Source organism: Saccopteryx bilineata, chromosome 9 (genome assembly GCF_036850765.1).
Source record: "Saccopteryx bilineata isolate mSacBil1 chromosome 9, mSacBil1_pri_phased_curated, whole genome shotgun sequence".
NCBI lineage: Eukaryota > Metazoa > Chordata > Mammalia > Chiroptera > Emballonuridae > Saccopteryx > Saccopteryx bilineata.
Window position 1 is genome coordinate 31,141,462 of NC_089498.1, and position 21,028 is coordinate 31,162,489.

Sequence of the window (21,028 nt, forward strand, 5' to 3'; positions counted from 1 at the left end):
GTGTGACCTGCCCGGGGTCAGCCAGGCAAGTCACCAAGTCACCCTGATGGTCTGACATAACTTTTTTGCCGGTCCTCTTTTTGATGATTTCTTGTTCTCTTTGTCATTTTAAGGAGCTTTGGGCTCAGGATCTGAACAAAGTCCGTGAGAGGATGACAAAGTTTATCGACGACACCATGAGGGAAACCGCCGAGCCCTTCTTGTTTGTCGATGAGGTGAGTGGGCTCCTTGTGAGCCACGGGTCAAAGGCTGGTTTTCTTCCAATCTTCCTTTTTTTTTTTTTTTTTTTTTTTTTTTTTTACAGGGACAGATTGAGAGAGTCAGAGAGAGGGATAGGTAGGGACAGACAGACAAGAATGGAGAGAGATGAGAAGCATCAGTCATCAGTTTTTCATTGCGACACCTTAGTTCATTGATTGCTTTCGCATCTGTGCCTTGACCGTGGGCCTTCAGCAGACTTGAGTAACCCCTTGCTCGAGCCAGCGACCTTGGGTCCAAGCTGGTGAGTTTTGTTGTTGTTGTTGTTGTTTTTTTTTTTTTTGTTTTTGTTTTTTTTTTTTTTTTCTGAAGCTGGAAACGGGGAGAGACAGTCAGACAGACTCCCGCATGTGCCCGACCGGGATCCACCCGGCACGCCCACCAGGGGGCGACGCTCTGCCCACCAGGGGGCGATGCTCTGCCCCTCCAGGGCATCGCTCTGTTGGGACCAGAGCCACTCTAGCACTTGGGGCAGAGACCAAGGAGCCATCCCCAGCGCCTGGGCCATCTTTGCTCCAATGGAACCTCGCTGCGGGAGGGGAAGAGAGAGACAGAGAGGAAGGAGGGGGGGGGTGGAGAAGCAGATGGGCACTTCTCCTGTGTGCCCTGGCCGGGAATTGAACCCGGGACTTCTGCACGCCAGGCCGATGCTCTACCACTGAGCCAACCGGCCAGGGCCCAAGCTGGTGAGCTTTTTGCTCAAGCCAGATGAGCCCTTGCTTAAGCTGGCAACCTTGGGGTCATGAACCTGGGTCCTCGGCATCTCAGTCCGTCGCTCTATCCACTGCGCCATTGCCTGGTCAGGCCCAGTCTTCCTTTTACTCGTCCTTGTCTATTGACTTTGTTTCCTGGGTGCATTTCTTGCTTGTGCCACTAGAAGGCGTCTGCTGCCCAGGAGTGCATTGTGAGCAAACCAAATTCAAAATGTTTTTAGTTTCCTGTGAACTGTCGAAATGATTGCACTTGGCCCTGAGTGAGGCAGGAGGGGGAGGTATGACTGAGGGAGAACTGGGAGCTCTAGTCCCCCTGGAAGGAGAGTGTTAAACCCTGTGTCACACAAGAATTGGGACATGAAATTTCCTGTTGATCAAATATGATACTCTTCATGTTTTGTTTATCAAGTTGGTGGGTTCACAAATGTTGATGGTATTCGTATGCCTTAACATTTATTATATATGGGAAGCGTACATTCTTGAAGTAACAGATATTTTAGGATACACGTTAAAAAGGAAAACACTGTGTAGGTCAGTGAAATGTGTCAGTCAAGCCCATTGCTGTCCGAGTTTCTGTGTGGCAGCTTGGGTCAGGGAGGCCTGGAGACCATCTGTTGAGTTACTGCAGCAGTGCTACCATTTCCCTGGGCTGTGCCAGCCCAGCAAGAACTAGACATCTCCCAGCCTTGTCTGCATCCTGACGATCTGGTCTCTGTGTTTGTGACCCCACCTAGTTCCTCACGTACCTCTTTTCACGGGAGAACAGCATTTGGGATGAGAAGTATGATGCGGTGGACATGCAGGACATGAACAACCCCTTGTCTCATTACTGGATCTCCTCATCCCATAACACGTGAGTTTTGTGCCCAGCCTGAGACGGGTCGCAGACGAAGGGCGATACAGCAGGTGTTCTAGTCTGCTGCTTTGGTAAAGTTTGTGGGAAGCAGGTAGAGTGCAGGGCCATGCTCACACCAGAATATACAAGTGCTTCTGGAAGGGGTGAGGGAATGCCCCTCTCGTTCTCGGTTGGCATTATAAGGCTCATCCTTTTTCTGTGGCCCTAAAAAGCGAATCAGCAAAGCTGGTTTTCACAGTTTGGGCATCTCATAGTAGTCACAGCAAAGCAATTGAATTATTGATTGTTTGTTTGTTTTGTTTTTAAGTTTATATTTTTATTTTTTTTCAGAGAGCGAGAGTCAGAGAGAGGGATAGATAGGGACAGACAGGAACGGACAGACATGAGAAGCATCAATCATCAGTTTTTTGTTGTGACACCTTAGTTCATTGATTGCTTTCTCATATGTGCCTTGACCATGGGCCTTCAGCAGACCGAGTAACCCCTTGCTCAAGCCAGCGACATTGGGTCCAAGCTGGTGAGCTTTATGTTCACACCAGATGAGCCCACACTCAAGCTGGCAACCTCGGGGTCTCGAACCTGGGTCCTCCGCATCCCAGTCTGATGCTCTATCCACTGCGCCGCCACCTGGTCAGGCTGAATTACTGATTGGACTGATATTTACCGTCTACCCAGTGCTTGCTGGATACTGGGAATATAGCAGTGAATGGTCCAGGGCAGGACATCACTGTTCTCATGGGCTTGAAGGGGAACAGACCTCCTTTGAATCTTAACAGAGGACAGGAGTTGGTGAGAGAACAGGTGGTGAGGTGAGGAAGGGGTTTTAGACAGAGGAACAGTATGTGCAAAGGTCCAGGGGCAGGAGGAACTGAGAAGGGTCTGTTAAAACTACACTCCAGAATCCCCAAGGGCAGGGGGTTGAGAGGAGAGGAGGCCTGCGGGGTCAGCTTGAGTGGGACCTTTAAGTGACAGCAGGGGCAGTGGGAGCCACCACTGGCTTTTAAGCCTGAGAGCAGCATGCTCAAATTTATATATTTGGACAGTTACCTTGATTGTAAAAAAGGAGAATAGACTGGGAGAGAGAAATGATGTTGCACTCCAGTTCCAATCATCGCCTTGGGTCATGGGCACCCAGAGTGCTGTCAGTTGGTGGTTCCCCAAGTGTCATTCCAGGCAGCAGGTGCCGACAGGCCCTTGAGCATATCTCCAGGCCTTTTGGAAAGTCACATCTTTTTCAGGAGCAAATTAATTTCATGGTTCTCTCTACCTCCACCATGGACATTGTGTCTTAGCAGGGTGAATTCTCCCAAACCCAGAAGACAGTTAAGGAACATAAATTCTTAAAAAGGGGACCACGGTGAGGAGGAGAATGCATAAAACTATGTACCTTTATGTCTGGTGGACATAATTGACAGCATCGTAAATTCCACCATTAGCTGTTGATCACCTATTCATTGCCCGACTCCTTGGTGCCAAAAGGATGACCCATCTCTGTCCTGTTTAGACTGAGGGCCGGTAGGTGTAGCTAGGAGAGGGCTCTTAATTTATTATCCGCTGTTAATCTCACACCTGACCCTTTGACCCAGTTCTCCTCAAAAGAACTCATGCCCTACACTTGGATTAACAAAATAGTTGTTGTTCACATCCTGAGGTCGTGGAGGGAGTCTAAGGCGTGGCCCGAGTCTGAGGCGTGGCCTCACTATGGCAAATGTCCGGCCGAGATCCTAACCGTGGGTCCTTCTAGACAGGAGGAAGTCAGGCCTCTGGGGTATTGGGCTAAGAGGTTCCCACGGACACCCAGAGGTGCAGGCCTGCCTCCTCTCCTTCAGGTACCTCACGGGTGACCAGCTGCGGAGTGAGTCGTCCACGGAGGCGTATATCCGTTGTCTGCGCATGGGCTGTCGCTGCATTGAGTGTGAGTAGCTTTTTCTTGGTGAAGAGAACACCTACCACGAGTTGAGGCTAATTGTCCCTGCTAAGTTCTCAACTGAGTGTTGGCGCCCCCTACAGCCCGAGAGGCCAAGTCACTCTGGTTCCAGAGCCTGGAGGAGGCTGGCGCTGGGAAGCCATGTGGCTGTTCAGTGACTTCTGCTCCTGTTTGTGGAGCCCACCGGCCCCTCTGCCAGGCAGGCACGGATGGAGGGCCTGCCCCCTTTCTGATCCAGGCGGCCCCTGCCGCCCGCAGCCTGATGCTTTCTTTTGTTTCATAGCTGAAGAGTGGGGATGGGTGGGGCGGGCCCACAGAGACACCAGGTGCTCGTGGTGTCTGGGGTAAGGGGTATGGCCACCATCAGAAGGGACCTTTCCCCAGAAGAAAATTGTCCCTAACACGAGGCTTGGTGTTGAGCCTGCCCAGGTTGGAACCACAAATCCATCTAGGAAGTGTCCTGATACAATGGAAGGTCTGGGAGACCGGTAGCAAAGATGGCTTTTCTGTCCTTCTGTCCTTCCTCCCCTGGTTTCCTTCAGGGCTTGTTTTAGGGGAAGGTGGATAAATACCTTTCGAGTTTTAGCCGCTGGCCCAGACATAGATGCCACCCTGACCGTTCTTGTCAAGGTTACTCACAGACACCGCTGTACGGGCCGTTCCGGGCACCTGGATGCGCCCCTCCCGTCTCCTCACTTCTTACTCCCTGGCCCGACTCACCCACCAGAGACTCGCAGCTGTGTGAGGCTGAGAAAAAGCACAAACCACTGAGTTAGCCTCCCGTTTTATTTTTAAAAAATTCATCATGGTGTCAAACTTCAGCGGCAGTTATTCCTACAGAGTGTTGCCTGGTTTATACTTTCTTTCCCCCTCGGCAAAGAGCGCACGTGAAAAAATTAAGTTCGAAACTGTCAGCTTTTATTACCTCTGGGGATGAAGATATAGGGGATGTTCACCTTCTACATAACCCAGTTATGTTTGAATATTTTACTATGAACCTTGAAGAATAAATTTTCGTATTGCTATGTTTCATTTCCACTGGCAGAAAAAGCAAGCTAAAGTTTAGACAAGTAAAATCAGATAATAAAACATAATGTAAATTATCTTTTTCTAAGAAGACAATTACAATAGTTTCTTTTGGACAAATGTATTACAAAGGGACCTTTAATTAAACAACCAAAATCTTCCCCTAACACATGCACACAGGTAACACCTGTCTTTATAATGGTGTAATTATAGGTTTGGCCCCCCCATGTTCTAGTAACTAAGCTGGCGTGGGGGTCAGGACTGATCTCATGGCTGGGGGTGAGGGGGTGCGTGTCTGCCATCAGTGGACTTGTGAGGTGGAGGGCGATGGACAGGAACTGAGGCTGTGTGTTTCCCCCCTCAGTGGACTGCTGGGACGGGCCCGATGGGAAGCCCATCATCTACCATGGCTGGACACGGACCACCAAGATCAAGTTTGATGATGTTGTGCAGGCCATCAAAGACCATGCCTTTGTCACCTCAAGGTCAGTTGTCTGATTTCCAGATGGTTCATCTTTTTTTCTCCTTTTTTTCCAAGTGAGAGGAGGGGAGACAGAGAGACAGACTCCCACATGTGCCCCAACTGGTATTCACCTGACAACCCCTATTTGGGGCCAATGCTGTGCCCATCTGGGGCCATCCTCACAACCAAACTATTTTTAGGACCTGAGGCAGAGGCTCCATGGAGCCATCCTCAGCTCCTGGGGCTGATGCACTCAAACCAATTGATCTGGGAGGGGAAGAGAGAGAAAGAGAGAGAGAGAGAGAGAGAGAGAAAGGAGAGGGTGAGGGTTGGAGAAGCAGATGGGCACTTCTCTTGTGTGCCCTGATCAGGAATCGAACCTGGGACATCCACACGCCAGGCTGACATGTTACCGCTGAGCCAACTGGCCAGGTCCCAGTTGGTTCATCTTTAAGGGAAAGGCAGCTAAGGTTGAGCAGAGAGGCAGGCACATTCCCTCCCTCCCTGACACATAGACACACATAGAAACAAACACAGCAGCCTTGGCTCCATCTTGACCAGAGTCACTGCCAAGAGCACAAGTCACTCACTGGTTCCAGAGGCTGGAGGAGGATGGCGCTGGGAAACCATGTGTCTGTTCAGTGACCTCTGCTCCCCCTTACTGAGCCAACCTGCCCCTCTGCTGGGCAGGTGTGTGGCTGGGATCCCCATCCACTTGGCCAGGTGGGCACAGATGAAGTGCCTGCCCTCCTCACTGAGCCAGCTGGCTTGTCACTCGCAGCTTCCCGGTGATCCTGTCCATCGAGGAGCACTGTGGCGTGGAACAGCAGCGCTACATGGCCAGAGTGTTCAAGGAGGTGTTTGGTGACCTGCTGCTGATAAAACCCACGGAAGCCAGTGCTGACCAGCTGCCCTCGCCCAGCCAGCTGCGGGAGAAGATCATCATCAAGGTAGGTGGCCTCGGGCTGCTGTTATTCATTCAGGAGAGCCAGAGGTTCAGGGCACAGGCTCCAGGTCCCACTGCCCAGCTCATACTGCTCTCCTTACTAATCTGCGACTCTGGGCAAGGTCCTTTAGCCTCTCGGTGCATTGGTGTCCTCACTGGTCTGGGAGGGGGTGGGCTAATAATAGAACCCGTGTGGTTAGTGTGCTGTGTGAGTGTAATGTGAAAGGGCGCCTGCATGTGCTTACAACCACACCTGTGCCACTGCGGGTGCTGCGTAATTACCTGTTCATTCTTACAACTGCACCTGTGCCACTGCGGGTGCTGCGTGAATACCCGTTCTTTTTTACCACTGCACCTGTGCCACTGCGGGCGCTGCGTGATTACCTGTTCATTCTTACCACCGCACCTGTGCCACTGCGGGTGCTGCGTGAATACCTGTTCATTCTTACAACCGCACCTGTGCCACTGCGGGCGCTGCATGAATACCTGTTCTTTTTTACCACCGCACCTGTGCCACTGCGGGCGCTACGTGAATACCTGTTCATTCTTACCACTGCACCTGTGCCACTGCAGGCGCTGCATAAATACTAACATGTTCATTCATTTTTACAACCGCACCTGTTCCTGCAGGTGCTGCATAAATACTAACGTGTTCATTTATTCTTTTGGCAAGCCACACCCCTCTCTAAGTCCTATGCAAGGTACTAGGGGTGCTCCAGTGCCCAGGCACTGTACCTGCCCTCAGGAGCTCCTAGTCTAGTGTGGGAGATGGACTAGAGGTGGATACTTGCCCAGAAAGGGCTGCATGCACTAATGGATGGTGTGCCAAGTGCTATGGGGAGAGAAAAAGTGATTGCTGTGCCCAAGGGTGGCAAGGATGCCCTGGACAGGGGTGACACGTGGCATTAGTATTAGTAGGATAAAGAGACCAGATATATAGTACCTTAAAACACATGAGTTTATTTCTTCCTCATCTGATAGAGAATGTTCTGGAAACTGAGCTCTGGCCTATAAGGTCATCCAGAGACCCAAGGTCTTGTTCTATGGTCTCCCAGGGAAGGGGTTTTCAGCTTGGGTTCCACAGATCCCCAAAGAATCCACAGATAGAATTCAGGAGGGGTGACATGTGAACTTCAGGAAAAAAAATGTTGCCTCTTTATTTTTATTAACTTATAAGTAAAACTTAACATTTCTATCCATTTGAATATTGTCAACAAGCCACTTGAGGCATGTCACCAGCAGAAATCATGGGTGTTTTCTTATCACATTTACAGTTACTATAAATATCTCAGAATAATGTTGTGCTTGTTACCACTTTGAAATTGTGGTCGTTATTAGATCTGCCTGTAGATTTTATATAAGATATTAATAGAGAACGCACACCTTTATTATATTGCAAATATTTTTACTTAATATCCTGATAATTGTATTCAGCATTAGTTTCTCTTCTAGTCTTATGCATTATGAACTATATTCTGAGGAAGGGATCCTCAGTCATTCCCAGACTTCAGAGGGGTCCATGGCACAGTGGTAAAGGCTCTGCCTGAGGGCACCGTCCTGGTATGTGTGATAGAGCTCCAGCTCATAGGAAGGGAATGTAAAGGGGTCCAGGGCCGGAGATTTCTGGTAAACGTGTGGATGTCCGTTGTACAGGTACCAGACTGTCCTGTTCCGTGTGCGGGAACTTAGTCACATGACCGCACCACCTGCAAGGGAGCCCAGGATGTGCAGTTCTAGCTGGGCAGCCATTAGCGGAAGGAGCGAGATGGATTTTTATTGACCACTAGCAGGCTGATGTGGAAGGATGGATAGGTGTTTACTTGGCCGATTTTGTCAGAGTCACCAAGATACACTGGGAACAATTCTTATGTGCCAGGAGGTCACCCATCAACAAGTAGCACCCAACAGGATGAGGGGGCGCTGTCACCTTCAGGTCTAAAAGCACTAGCTTATTTGGGGGATGTGACTAAGGTCCTGGGGCAGTTTTCACTGAGACACCAATGGAAGGCAAGGCAACTGGTGAAGGCAGCTCAGGCAGGGAGGGTCCACAGCTTCTTAGGCATTTGGTCAGTGAGTCTTCAGGGACCCCGTTGTATGTCTCTGTCCCCAGCTCATCTGTTGTTTCCCTCTGTTTCTGTTAGGACAGAACAGAGTGTTTCCTTGGTGATTTTAAGCTCTTGTTTTAGGGTGTGGAGGCCTCTTTTAGAGTGCTCCTAGCCCCACCTGTATACTTCATGGCTTCCCCTTCCTATTTCAGGGGAAGGGGATGGAAATAGCATTTACGACACAGTCCGTATGTACCATGCACTGGTACTGGGCCAGGCGTGGGCGTGAGCATTTTCTCATTCTACCTCATCATAACCCTGCGAGGCTTACGCAAGCCCCCAGCCCACTTTACAGATGTGGACACTAAGGTCTAGAGCAGTGATTTTCAACCTTTTTTGAGCCGTGGCACATTTTTTACATTTACAAAATCCTGGGGCACACCACCTACCAAAATGACACAAAATGACACTCTAACACAGTACATATTATACATATAGTTAATGATATAGTTTCTAAATGTATTTATACTCACTTAGTGTGAAATCTGGGCCTGTTTCGATGAACACAAAAGGGATGTCCTGGCAGGAATGGTAGAAAGACACACACAAAGCTCTTCCTCAACAGTTCTCAGTCTCTCTCTCTTTTTACTTTTTTCGCAGTCAAGCTTGAGAAGCTCAGCTCACATAGATATGTGGATGAAAATGGGAGCAATGTCAAAATAGCTTTGTTGGCCAGAATGGGGAACTCCTTGGCAACAGATAACCAAAAACTGTCCAAAGGAAGATCAGCAAACTTTAGCTTTAAAGTTAGATAATATTGTGATGCATTGTATATCATCCTCTGTGGGGGCCTCTTTTAAAAAGAAAAAGGTCAAATATCTATATACACCATCGGGATAGACATAACCAGCTGAGGCTGAGGCTTCATCTAGTGGTGGCAACATTTACCTCCAGTCCTGACCAGGATTAGAAATCGGGACCATGGGGAGGAGTAGCAGCTTCAACTACTCGCCGCGGCCACACAATGACAAGTGCGCGGCAGCCCAAGCGGGGACCTTCCTGGGTGTGGATGAGAGGCAGCCTACTATTGGTTCATCACTAGTGGTCAGGATGAATCCTAGAAGGTGACTGGTCAGTGAGCGTTTCCTGTGCCTCCACTCTTCCTGTCGCTGATAGCTGGAGGGATTGTGAGGGGAATGTTTATGTTTGGATGGAGGCGGCTGGTGGCGGGCCAGATAAATAGCCTCCACGGGCCGTATTTGGCACGCGGGCCGTAGTTTGGGGACCATGTTTAATTTCCCCACGGCACACCTGGCCACGTCTCATGGCACACTAGTGTGCCGCGGCACACTGGTTGAAAAACACTGGTCTAGAGGTTAAGTGGCTCAGCTGAGGTTACACAGTCACTGCTGAAGAAATAATTCAAGGCTGTTCAAAACAGAGCACTGCTGTTATGCTTTGCTGTTCACAGGTATCTTATATGCCCCTTGGCTTACAGGGTCCTGCAGGGGTGTCATTATACCCCACTTATAGAGGAAGTTATTGAGACTGAGATTGTCACATGGCCAAGGTTACACAGCTAGGGTATATATAGGCCCTGAATTCAAACCTAGGTCAGACTCCCAACCCTGAACTCTGTTGACTGGGTCACCACAACCTGGGATTTACAAATGCTTGTTGAGGTGGGTGGTGAGTGGTCACCCAGGTGAGCATACTGTTGTTATCGTGTTAGTCTTACAGACGAGAAACGTAAGGCTAAGAGAAGTGTGGCCGCTGCCCCGGCTCACAGAGCTGGTAGAGTAGGCCTCCTTCCTCTGCCTCCTCGGTGTGCCATCCATACGCCATGCCCCTGGGCTGGCTGGAGCCCCGCCTTTTCCTGTGTGCTGGAGAGGGTCAGGCACGCGGGTGGCATCGTCGATTCACCGGATGTTTGCTGCACACTTACCCTCCGCTGAGCTAGCACAGGAAATTCAACAGGGCACGAAACCAAGTCCTAGGGAACTTTTAACCATTTTTAATGGTCCATTTTAACGATCCTCATGGGACTTAAATTCTAGCAGGGAAGATAGAAGAAAGATAGATACATAGAAACACTTAGGACTAAGGGTATGAAAAATAACTACCAGAGACTAGAGAGTGAAGGGATAAGGAGAGGAGTGGGTGCTAGTTTCAGAACAAGTAGTTGAGGCAAGTTCCTCTGAGGGGGTGACCCCAAGTGCAGAGCTGAAGGTAGTGAGGGAGGAGCCAGTGCAAAGGCCCTGAGGTAGGACGCTCCTGAGGGATGCTGGCTAAACCCGAGTCTAGACTCTAGAGGGAGACAGTCTGTCTGTGTTTTTACTCCTCAGCATAAGAAGCTGGGCCCCCGTGGCGACGTGGATGTCAACATGGAGGACAAGAAGGACGAGCACAAGCAACAGGGCGAGCTGTACATGTGGGACTCCATCGACCAGGTGAGCCTCTCGCAGCCCTTCTCAGAGTCCCGTGTACGTCCGAGGCCTGCTGCAGGGCTAGCTGGCTATTCCTGTCTCACTCCCATGGTGACCCGAGTGAGTTTATCATTACAGTGGAGCGTTTTCTTTTTGATTTTTAATATTTTATTTTGAAGTGATTCTGTATTCAACATAACCTACTATTTATTTATACCCACACACACAAAGAATATACCCGTCACTCAGATTCCCCAAATGCTAACATCCTACATAATCAGAGTATAATTATGTTAACCAGGAAGTTAACACTGGCACAATTCTAACTAACTCATAGGCCTTATTCCAATATCACCAGTTTGCCTGCTAACGTTTTGTTTCTTGTCCAAGAACCAATTCTGGGTGCAGCAAGGCAGTTAGTTGTCCTGGCGCCTTGGTGTCTTCCAGTCTGCGACCAGTTCCACTGGCAGCCTTATGTTTTGATGAGGATAAGGCATATTGAGTGCTAACACCACTTCTCATATGCTTTAACCTAGCATACAGATAATCCATTTGAGTATATTTGTACGTGTCTATTCTTACAGGTTAGAAATAAACATCTAAAATGGTCAAACTTTAAAGAGTTAAGTCACAATTGAAAGGTGAAGAAAGGGTCTCTAAACAAACTGGCTGAGAAATCCTGCAAGTCTTAAAAGTGAACGATATAGAAAAAGACCGTCACGAGGACATAACAAAAGCAATCCCACGCCCCCTGGGGGGCAGAGCACCGCCCCTGGTGGGCGTGCCGGGTGGATCCCGGTGGGGCGCATGCGGGAGTCTGTCTGACTGTCTCTCCCTGTTTCCAGCTTCAGAAAAAAAAAAAAAAAAAAAAAAAAAAAAAAAAAAAGCAATCCCATCATTCCTAAAGGCTTTGCATTAAATATGAAATAGAAACTTGATATTACAGCACCTCTACCCTGGGATACACTGAACAAACAAGTTCTGAAAGTGCCCAGCGGAACCCCAAATGAGTAGATGTTTTAAAAGAAATATCTCAGTGAGGATGGAGTTCTGTGAAACCATCCTGAATGCCTGCAGAAAGTGCCCAGCAAGTCCTCAAGGACTGCTGGGTGATGGTGCCAGGCAGGGGCTCTGGGCATCGGGGCGGTAGAGACTTTGGGGACAAGTTAATGCGGGCTTCCCTTTCTAGAAATGGACTCGGCACTACTGCGCCGTCGCCGACGCCAAGCTGTCCTTCAGTGATGACATCGAACAGACTGTGGAAGAGGAGCTGCCCCAGGTAGGTGGAGACCTCGATGGCTCCTCTCATCCCGTGGCCATCAGGCCTGGACATCCTCAGCCCAGGGAGCTGCCTTTATGGGTCCCGGCGCTTCCCTCGCTCTTCTCTGATTGGCTGGCTTAGTCAGTGAGCTTCAAGGGTCTTTCCTGCTCTCTGAAGGGCCTGAATGGCACGTGCTCCCTCAAGACGGTGGGGGCATTTGGATGTTTTGTCCAGCCGTACCCTTAGCCTGGCCCTCAGACTGCCTGCCTGCTTCCCTCAGGCTCTGACCACCTTTGTACTGTTTCTTGAGTGTAGCTCCCAGGGCATATGGCTCTGACTTCCTTTGCCACAGAGTGAGGGCTGGGCTGGGAACCCCGTACCCCTTGTCTGAGGATTCCATAAGGCTACCACAGATGGGGGCTGTCTGGAGTCATTTAGCAGGCAGGGGACCTCGGAGTGAGGGGAGGGCAGGCTGAGACCAGCCTCTGTCTGTGTCCAGACCCCCAAGTCAGCATGGAAAGAGGGACCAGTCTGGTGATACGGGGGTCTGGTCCAGGTCTTCAGAAACCCTTCCTCTCTTTGTGGCCCAGGACACGCCCCCCACCGAGCTGCATTTTGGGGAGAAGTGGTTCCATAAGAAGGTGGAGAAGAGGACAAGTGCCGAGAAGCTGTTGCAGGAATACTGCTCTGAGATGGGGGGCAAAGATGGGACCTTCTTGGTGCGGGACAGTGAGACATCACCCAATGACTACACCCTGTCCTTCTGGTAATGGCCCTGTGCCCAGGGCATGCCCGCCTTCTTGCAGTTAGCCAGAGGGGAGGCTGGGTGGCAAGTAGTGGGAGCTCAGGCCAGACTCAGGCAGGCTTGGACCGGAACCCCAGACTTATTTGGTGAATTTGTTGGGCAGCAGTTGGGTAAGGTGGGCGAGGCCCTAAAAACATAGTAATCAAATTAGTGATATTTCACTAATCAGAAGTAGTGCAAAAGAAATCATGGTGAAGAATATATCAACATTGTTAATAAAGATAGGACCTGACTCTGCACTTAAAACAATGGCGCCTCACTCACCTTCCCCTAATCCCAGCCCTGGATCAGGTGATATGACCCTGGGCAGTTCACTCACGTTCTTGGATTTCCCGTCCTTGTCTCTGAAATACAGATTCTAAAAGCAGCCTTGTGGAGCTGTCCTGAGCTCATGCATTCATTCATTCATACCTTCACTCACTCACTCATCTGTGCCTTCATTCATTAAAAGATATTCATCAAGTACTTGCTCTGTGGTAGGCACTGTAACTTAGCAGTGATCAGAAAGACAGGGTCTCTGCCCTGATGGAGATTAGTCTGGTGGGGAAGATGGCCAATGAAAAAGGAATCATCAAATGAAACATAATTCTAGTTGTGGTAGGTGCAATGAGAAAAATATAAGATGTTATGAAAGTCTGTTAGGGATCTAATTACAGTGTGTCTGTAAAGTCATGGTGCACTTTTGACCGGTCACAGGAAAGCAACAAAAGACAATAGAAATGTGAAATCTGCACCAAATAAAAGGAAAACTCTCCCAGTTTCATACCTATTCAGTGCAGTTCGATGTGGGCTCATGCACAGATTTTTTAGGGCTCCTTAGGTAGCTATCCCGTATAGCCTCTACAGACTCGTCACTGACTGATGGCCTACCAGAACGGGGTTTCTCCACCAAACTGCCGGATTCCTTCAACTGCTTATCCCACCGAGTAATGTTATTCCTATGTGGTGGTGCTTCGTTATAAATGTGCCGATGTTCATGTTGCACTTTGGTCATGGATTCGAATTGAGTGAGCCACAGAACATACTGAACTTTCCTCTGTACCGTCCACATCTTGACTGGCATGGCCATGGGCTGCTCCGCTGTATACACAGTGTCACGTCATCATCTGCGCATGCGCACATGCTGCCTCATCATCCTACAGAAACTGGGAGGGTTTTCCTTTTATTTGGTGCAGATTTCACATTTCTATCGTCTTTTGTTGCTTTCCTGTGACTGGTCAAAAGCGCACCATGACTTTATGGACACACTGTATAATATTGCAGGGGGTGGGGGTGGGGCTGGTCAGGGAAGACTTCCTGAAAGAAGAGGTGTTTAAATGGAGACCTGAAGGATAAAAACTATAACAACATACACGTACTCCTGCTAACTGACACATCCTTACCACATGCTAGGCGGCACTCCAGGCACGTTTTGTGTGCAGTCTTGTCTAAGCCTCAGGACAGTTCTATGACGCGGATGCTATTGTTATCCCTGGTTGACCACTAAGTTAATGCTCAGACAGGACAGGTCATACATGGCAGAGTCAGGATCTGAACATAGGTTGTCTGGCTCCAGAGTAAAGTTATGTAGGTAACTGGGGGCAGTGGGTGGAAGAGGGAGGTAGAATGCTCTTGAATCCAAAAAAGGACCAGGCTGTGCTAAAGCCTGGGGTCTATTCTAGGAGCAGAAGGAAGCCTGTGTGGCCAAACCTAGTGTCTACTCTTGGGGCACCTGGCCGCAGTTCTGGCCCCGGCCTGTGTTCTCTGACCCGTAGGCAGCAGGAAGGCCAGCTGGCCAGGCCTGGCACTGATGCTGTCCCTCTGCCCGCAGGCGGTCTGGCCGGGTCCAGCACTGCCGGATCCGCTCCACCATGGAGGGCGGGACCATGAAGTACTACCTGACTGACAACCTCATGTTCACCAGCATCTACGCCCTCATCCAGCACTACCGTGAGAATCACCTGCGTTGCGCCGAGTTCGAGCTCCGGCTCACCGACCCCGTGCCCAACCCCAACCCCCACGAATCAAAGCCGTACGTGAGCCCGAGCGCTCGGGGCAGCACATCCGTGGGTTTAGCTGGGCGCAGACACCCCTGCAGACTGTTGACCAGTCAGAATAGCCAGCCTGGTGGGTGTGCTGGGGCCCAGATTCCTCTCGGGTCTCTAAAAGTGCCCAGGGTGGCCGCAGTTTCCACATAGCTGCTCTCCCTTACTTCTGCCCATTTTTTTCTTCTCCCTTCCTTTATTCTACTTTATCTTCATTGTCCCGAACTCCTGGGCCTTAGTTTTCAGAGGTTAATTTTTGACCCAGTGATGTCTTCTATTTGTCAGAGCTCATTCCTGCTTGTTCTGAAAGTAAACAAAGCAAAAATAATGGTAAAGGTTTCCCCTTCATTTTTTACCTGGTAAAGTGAATATCAGTTATGCTTTGCAAAGGGGCTAACCAATTCTGGGAACAAAACAAACAAACAAACAATTTTTAAGCAGGAGGCTACTAAATTGCACATTTCTGAGAAAGCCATATGACTTGCAGCAACTTTATTTTTCACTTCTCTTGTCTATATTCAGATAGATTTCCTTTTAAAATTTTCTATTTCACATCTTTAAAAGTAACCAGTCTGACCTGTGGTGGCCCAGTGGATAGAGCGTCGTCCTGTAATGTTCAGGTCGCTGGTTCGAAACCCTGAGCTTCCCCGGTCAAAACACATATGGGAGTTGATGCTTCCTCCTCTCTCTCTCTCCTCTTATCCTCTCTCTCTAAAAATGAATAAATCTTAAAAAAAAAAAGTAACCAAAGACCAACTAAACAAAAACAAACAAAAAACTTATCTTAGACACTATTCCCTGTGTTCTCTGCTTCCCACCGACTTTTTTCCCCCACTACCTGCTGCCCCCAATCCTCACCCCCCACCCCCACCCCCCACCCCGGCTCTTCAGAATTAGGCTGATGGGCAGTGAAGATTGGTTGATTTATTCTCTTGTGCTTCAAGCAGACCCACTACATCAGTGTTTCAACCCAAGCTATGTCTTGGTGGTCTTTTAAAAAATGCAATCTTTAGAGATGTTTGTGATGGGGGTGCCCACTGATTTCCATGGAGGTTTCTGGGGCCATAGTTCAGGCATCCTCTTTTGCGGGTGGCGCTCTGACTTGCCCGTTTTCCTGGCACTGTGCTGCAGGTGGTACTACGACGGGCTGAGCCGCGGAGAAGCGGAGGACATGCTGATGAGGGTTCCCCGGGACGGCGCCTTCCTCATCCGGAAGCGAGAAGATAGCGACTCCTACGCCATCACCTTCAGGTAAGCACACAGGCTGGAGCCCGCTGCGTGCTCTCCGGAGGAGGCTCAGGTAGGCCAGCTGTGGAGAACGAAGGGGGAACTGCAAGTGGAGGTTTAGCTCAGTATTCTCTCCCTAGATGGTCAACAATAACAACAGCAATAATAATAACAAAAACAGCCTACATTAATGTGTGCTTTCAGTGTGCTGGGCAATGGTCTGTATTCTTTTTTTTTTTTTTTTTTTGTATTTTTCTGAAGCTGGAAATGGGGAGAGACAGTCAGACAGACTCCCGCATGTGCCCAACCGGGATCCACCCGGCACGCCCACCAGGGGCGACGCTCTGCCCACCAGGGGGCGATGCTCTGTCCCTCTGGGGGGTCGTTCTGCCGCGACCAGAGCCACTCTAGCGCCTGGGGCAGAGGCCAAGGAGCCATCCCCAGCGCCCGGGCCATCTTTGCTCCAATGGAGCCTTGGCTGCGAGAGGGGAAGAGAGAGAGAGGAAGGGGGGGGGGTGGAGAAGCAGATGGGCGCTTCTCCTATGTGCCCTGGCCGGGAATCGAACCCGGGTCCCCCGCACGCCAGGCCGACGCTCTACCGCTGAGCCAACCGGCCAGGGCCAATGGTCTGTATTCTTAACAAGCTATGACCATGATGCTTTTGGTACAAGTGACAGAAACCAGACTCAGTAGCTGAAACAATGAACAGAGGTGGGACTTGCTGGCTCCCAGCTGCGGTGCTCCGACAGGCCTGGACACGACCACCTGACGGTCCTCAGGAGGCCAGCTCTGTGCGTCACGGTGCTCCCCGGTCCTCAGGAGGCCAGCTCTGTGTGTCACAGTGCTCCCCGGTCCTCAGGAGGCCAGCTCTGTGTGTCACGGTGCTCCCCGGTCCTCAGGAGGCCAGCTCTGTGTGTCACAGTGCTCCCGGTCCTCAGGAGGCCAGCTCTGTGTGTCACAGTGCTCCCCGGTCCTCAGGAGGCCAGCTCTGTGCGTCACAGTGCTCCCCGGTCCTCAGGAGGCCAGCTCTGTGTGTCACAGTGCTCCCGGTCCTCAGGAGGCCAGCTCTGTGTGTCACAGTGCTCCCGGTCCTCAGGAGGCCAGCTCTGTGCGTCACAGTGCTCCCGGTCCTCAGGAGGCCAGCTCTGTGTGTCACAGTGCTCCCCGGTCCTCAGGAGGCCAGCTCTGTGCGTCACGGTGCTCCCCGGTCCTCAGGAGGCCAGCTCTGTGTGTCACGGTGCTCCCCGGTCCTCAGGAGGCCAGCTCTGTGCGTCACGGTGCTCCCCGGTCCTCAGGAGGCCAGCTCTGTGCGTCACGGTGCTCCCCGGTCCTCAGGAGGCCAGCTCTGTGCGTCACGGTGCTCCCCGGTCCTCAGGAGGCCAGCTCTGTGCGTCACGGTGCTCTCCGGTCCTCAGGAGGCCAGCTCTGTGCGTCACGGTGCTCCCCGGTCCTCAGGAGGCCAGCTCTGTGCGTCACGGTGCTCCCCGGTCCTCAGGAGGCCAGCTCTGTGCGTCACGGTGCTCCCCGGTCCTCAGGAGGCCAGCTCTGTGTGTCACGGTGCTCCCCGGTCCTCAGGAGGCCAGCTCTGTGCATCACGGTGCTCCCCATGGCGTTGTTCTCAAGTGGCTTTGTTTTGGGGTGCCAAGGCAGAGTCCAGCAGAAAGGACGAACCCTGTGGGTACTCCCACTGGCCCTGCTGGAGCTGGTTGTCATGGTGCTGATTGGGCAGCTGATTGGGCACTGTTGAGCTGGCAGTGGGGTTGGGGCCACTTGAGTGGAACCATGTTGATGAAGATGGGGGGTCCCCAGATTGATGCATGACTTATGTCTGTCCATTCCATGAGACTGCATGGACCCTAGAAACCAGAGTTTTTACTTTTTGGTGAGTGTTCAGTGAGCACCTGGTATGTGCGTGTCCCTGTGCTGGGCTCCAGAAATACAGGCGCCATCAGAGTCGCCCATCCTGCTCTCACGGGGCCAGTGGTCTGGTGGGATGAGAGACGTTACGTTACTCTCAGGCATTTCTTGCTTTTAACTAATTTTCTGCTACCTCTCCTGGGCTGGGACACAGCAGGTGGTCCTAAGGGTTGGCTGAAGCAGTCAGCGACAGGGACGGTTTCTCCGTCAGGAAGGCTTAGTCCAGCAGGTTGTGTCTTGAGGAGGAGGGGAGGGGAGGGGAGGATAGGAGAGGAGAAGGCTGTTGCCATCATGTGGAAGGGTAAACACCTGGCCTTGACCCCTGGGTGCCTGTTGGGGGCTCTCAGTCATTATAACCGTCAAAAATGACCTTCTACCCTAGACACACACACTTTCAAACTCACTCTGGTCGGGGTGTGGGGTGGACATCACTGTCCCTCGTTAAGAACTGCTGCCTCTGAGAAGGCAGTCCAAAAACCGATTGCTGTCATGTTGTGTGACAAGCAGCACAGAGAGAGGTCAGGCAGGGTGTTGGGAAGTAGGCATCCCTGGGGGGCAGAGTGGGGCATGTACTCCAGGCAGAGAGGGGACACTGGTCCAGAGGCACTTTTCCTCCCCTCCAGCCCCCCATTTATTTGTAGGGTAACCTTTCCTGTGCCGGGCACGTTCTGGCCTCAGCGTCCATTGAGCTTCTGGGTCGATGTCCACAGCAGAGGAGGAATGTCAGCTTTCAGACCCTTGTGCAGCGATGACGTTGTTGTCTGGATGTGAAGGGTGGGAGCCCCCCTTGTAGGACGAGGGGCTTCTTGGTGAAGCTAAGACCTCAGGACACGGTGACCCTTGACCCGTAGAAACCCTTTCCAGGGTGTTTGAGATTCCCAGTTCCTCCTCCAGCCTGGTTCTCATCTCCTTCTCCTGCCCAGGGAAGCTCGTTTGGGCTTGACCTTGGTTATATTTTCCTAACCGTTCATTTATTGAGGATCCTCTGGGTGCGAGGCTTGTCACAAAGGACTCACCCTGGGTCACCCGACGCTCCGGGACACAGAGGCTGCAGGTCCCCAGCGCTGTGGGGGAGGAAGCAGTCACAGAGTGGTCACCCGAGGGAGAATCTAGAACCTGACCCATGTTCTCAACAGCTCAGAGGGTCTTGCCCTAGGGGGACTTTTGTAAAAAGCTTTAAACTTAATTTTTAATTGTATAAATATATTCCCCTTCTCAAAAATTAAAACACTATAATGAAGGCTAAAGCCCCTTGTGGTCCTCCTCAGCTCAGTCCTTGTCTTGGCAGAAAGCAGTTTTCTAACTGGTATCTTCATTTAGAGAAAAAGAAATTTATACACATATGCTATGTACCTGTGGAAAATATATACATTTTCCATTCTGCGTGTGGGTAGTCTGTTCTATTTTTAAAAAATACAAGTGGGATCATACTGTGGTTTAATTCTGCAACTTGTTTTTCTACTCAGCAGTATTTTTTTAAAAAAATTTATAAAAATGTCACTGTAAATCAGCTACTGAAACAGGAGTCTTCTAGCATTCTTTTTTTTAACAGGGCTCTTTGAAGAAATGGCTTAAGCAGGATGTATGTTTTAAAACCATAAAAAATGTCTCAAAGGTGCAACATTTTTTAAAAGATGAGTAGTTTGCCCCTAGTAACGGTGCTCTTAGACAGTTTTAATAAGAAGATGCTCTTGGCTATAACGTTAAGGTCAAAATTTACTTTCCCAAATGTTTCTATTTTTGCTGATAAAAGCTAGTAAGACCGAGGAGTCTGTTCTGTTTGGATTTTTATTTTCTACCTTTTGCTTCAAATGGGTGAGGAAATAAAAGGCTTGTTTCCTTTTTTGGGGGAAATGCCATTGTTATATTAGTTGGAGCATTTTTAGATAAGATTTAAAGATTTGGGCATGAAGTCCCAGAGTTCTAGAATAGAGACTGGCAGCATTATCTGTAAAGGACCACAAACCAGCCTGACCAGGTGGTAGCACAGTGGATAGAGCATCGGACTGGGACGCAGAGGAACTTGGTTCAAAACCCTGAGGTCGCCAGCTTGAGTGCGGGCTTACCAGCTTTAACGTGGGATCACAGACATGACCCCATGATCACTGGCTTGAGCAAGGGGTCACTTGCTCTGCTGTAGCGCCCCCCGCCCAGGCCCCCAGCAAGGCACATACGAGAAAGCAATCAATGAACAACTGAGGTGCCACAACGAAGAATTGATGCTTCTTGTCTTTCTCCCTTCCTGTCTGTCTGTCCCTTTCTCTGTCTCTCTCTGTTTCTGTAAAAAAAGAAAAGACCAGAAAACAAGTATCTTAAGCCTTTTGGGCCATATGGTCTGTGTTGTAACTATTCCACTCTGCCGTAATAGAGTGGATGCAGCCACCGGCAGTACATAAACAAATGAATGTGGCTGTGTTTCAATAAAACTTTATTTACAACAACAGGGCAGGTTGGGCCAGATTTGTCCTGTGGGTCATAGTCTGCCAACCCTGATCTGGATGTTCCCAAAGTCAAGTCTTGTTGTTGGGGAAGAGGGGAAGGGCAAGAGGAGTTAGCTTTTGAGTGACTTGGCAGTATTTCTTCTGAGGTATAGACTCCTTTGTGTCTGTTTTGAAAAGACCCACAACTTCGTATTCCGTAGGCACATTGCACCCTGTTTATCATCTGGTCCCCTAAGGATGGATGACTAGGTTGTTTGTAAGAGGTGGGCATTGTAGTAGTTGTCTGGCTGCCAGGATCTCAGTGTGTCAGCCCCGTGTGGTCTTCCCCCTCCAGGGCCAAGGGCAAGGTGAAGCACTGTCGCATCAACCGGGATGGCCGGCACTTCGTGCTGGGGACCTCTGCCTACTTTGACAGTCTGGTGGAGCTTGTCAGCTACTATGAGAAGCATGCACTCTACCGAAAGATGAAACTGCGCTACCCCGTCACGCCCGAGCTCCTGGAGCGCTACAATATGGTAGGCGGTTGATTCGCTTGGCATTTGGTGGAATATTTTGCCTAAGGTTATAATTCATCTGTTCATTCAGCAAATCTTTATCGAGCACTTACCATGTGTCTGATACCGCTCCAGTCCCAGGGATACAAAATTGAATACCGTGGACAAAGATGCTGCTCTCTTGCTGCTTAATGTCTAG

The 21,028-nt window shown here is 50.3% G+C and overlaps 1 protein-coding gene and 1 long non-coding RNA gene across 2 annotated transcripts in view; one reads left to right on the plus strand and one right to left on the minus strand.

Moving 5' to 3' along the window:
- Nucleotides 1–21,028, plus strand: part of PLCG2 (phospholipase C gamma 2) — a 170,720-nt gene that overhangs the window by 94,613 nt on the left and 55,079 nt on the right. Inside the window, exons 10-20 of the mRNA XM_066243879.1 lie at nt 114–215; nt 1,706–1,824; nt 3,657–3,742; nt 5,145–5,265; nt 6,025–6,193; nt 10,580–10,684; nt 11,850–11,939; nt 12,512–12,687; nt 14,537–14,737; nt 15,882–16,001; nt 20,670–20,850. Of these exons, the coding sequence (XP_066099976.1) occupies nt 114–215; nt 1,706–1,824; nt 3,657–3,742; nt 5,145–5,265; nt 6,025–6,193; nt 10,580–10,684; nt 11,850–11,939; nt 12,512–12,687; nt 14,537–14,737; nt 15,882–16,001; nt 20,670–20,850 (1,470 nt within the window). The remainder of the gene's footprint in view (nt 1–113; nt 216–1,705; nt 1,825–3,656; nt 3,743–5,144; nt 5,266–6,024; nt 6,194–10,579; nt 10,685–11,849; nt 11,940–12,511; nt 12,688–14,536; nt 14,738–15,881; nt 16,002–20,669; nt 20,851–21,028) is intronic.
- The window catches only part of LOC136313483 (uncharacterized), a 29,022-nt gene continuing 22,741 nt past the window's right edge, over nt 14,748–21,028 (minus strand). Inside the window, exons 3-4 of the long non-coding RNA XR_010727149.1 lie at nt 20,943–21,024; nt 14,748–15,053 (exon numbers count right to left, since the gene is read on the minus strand). This is a non-coding gene — a long non-coding RNA (uncharacterized lncRNA). The remainder of the gene's footprint in view (nt 15,054–20,942; nt 21,025–21,028) is intronic.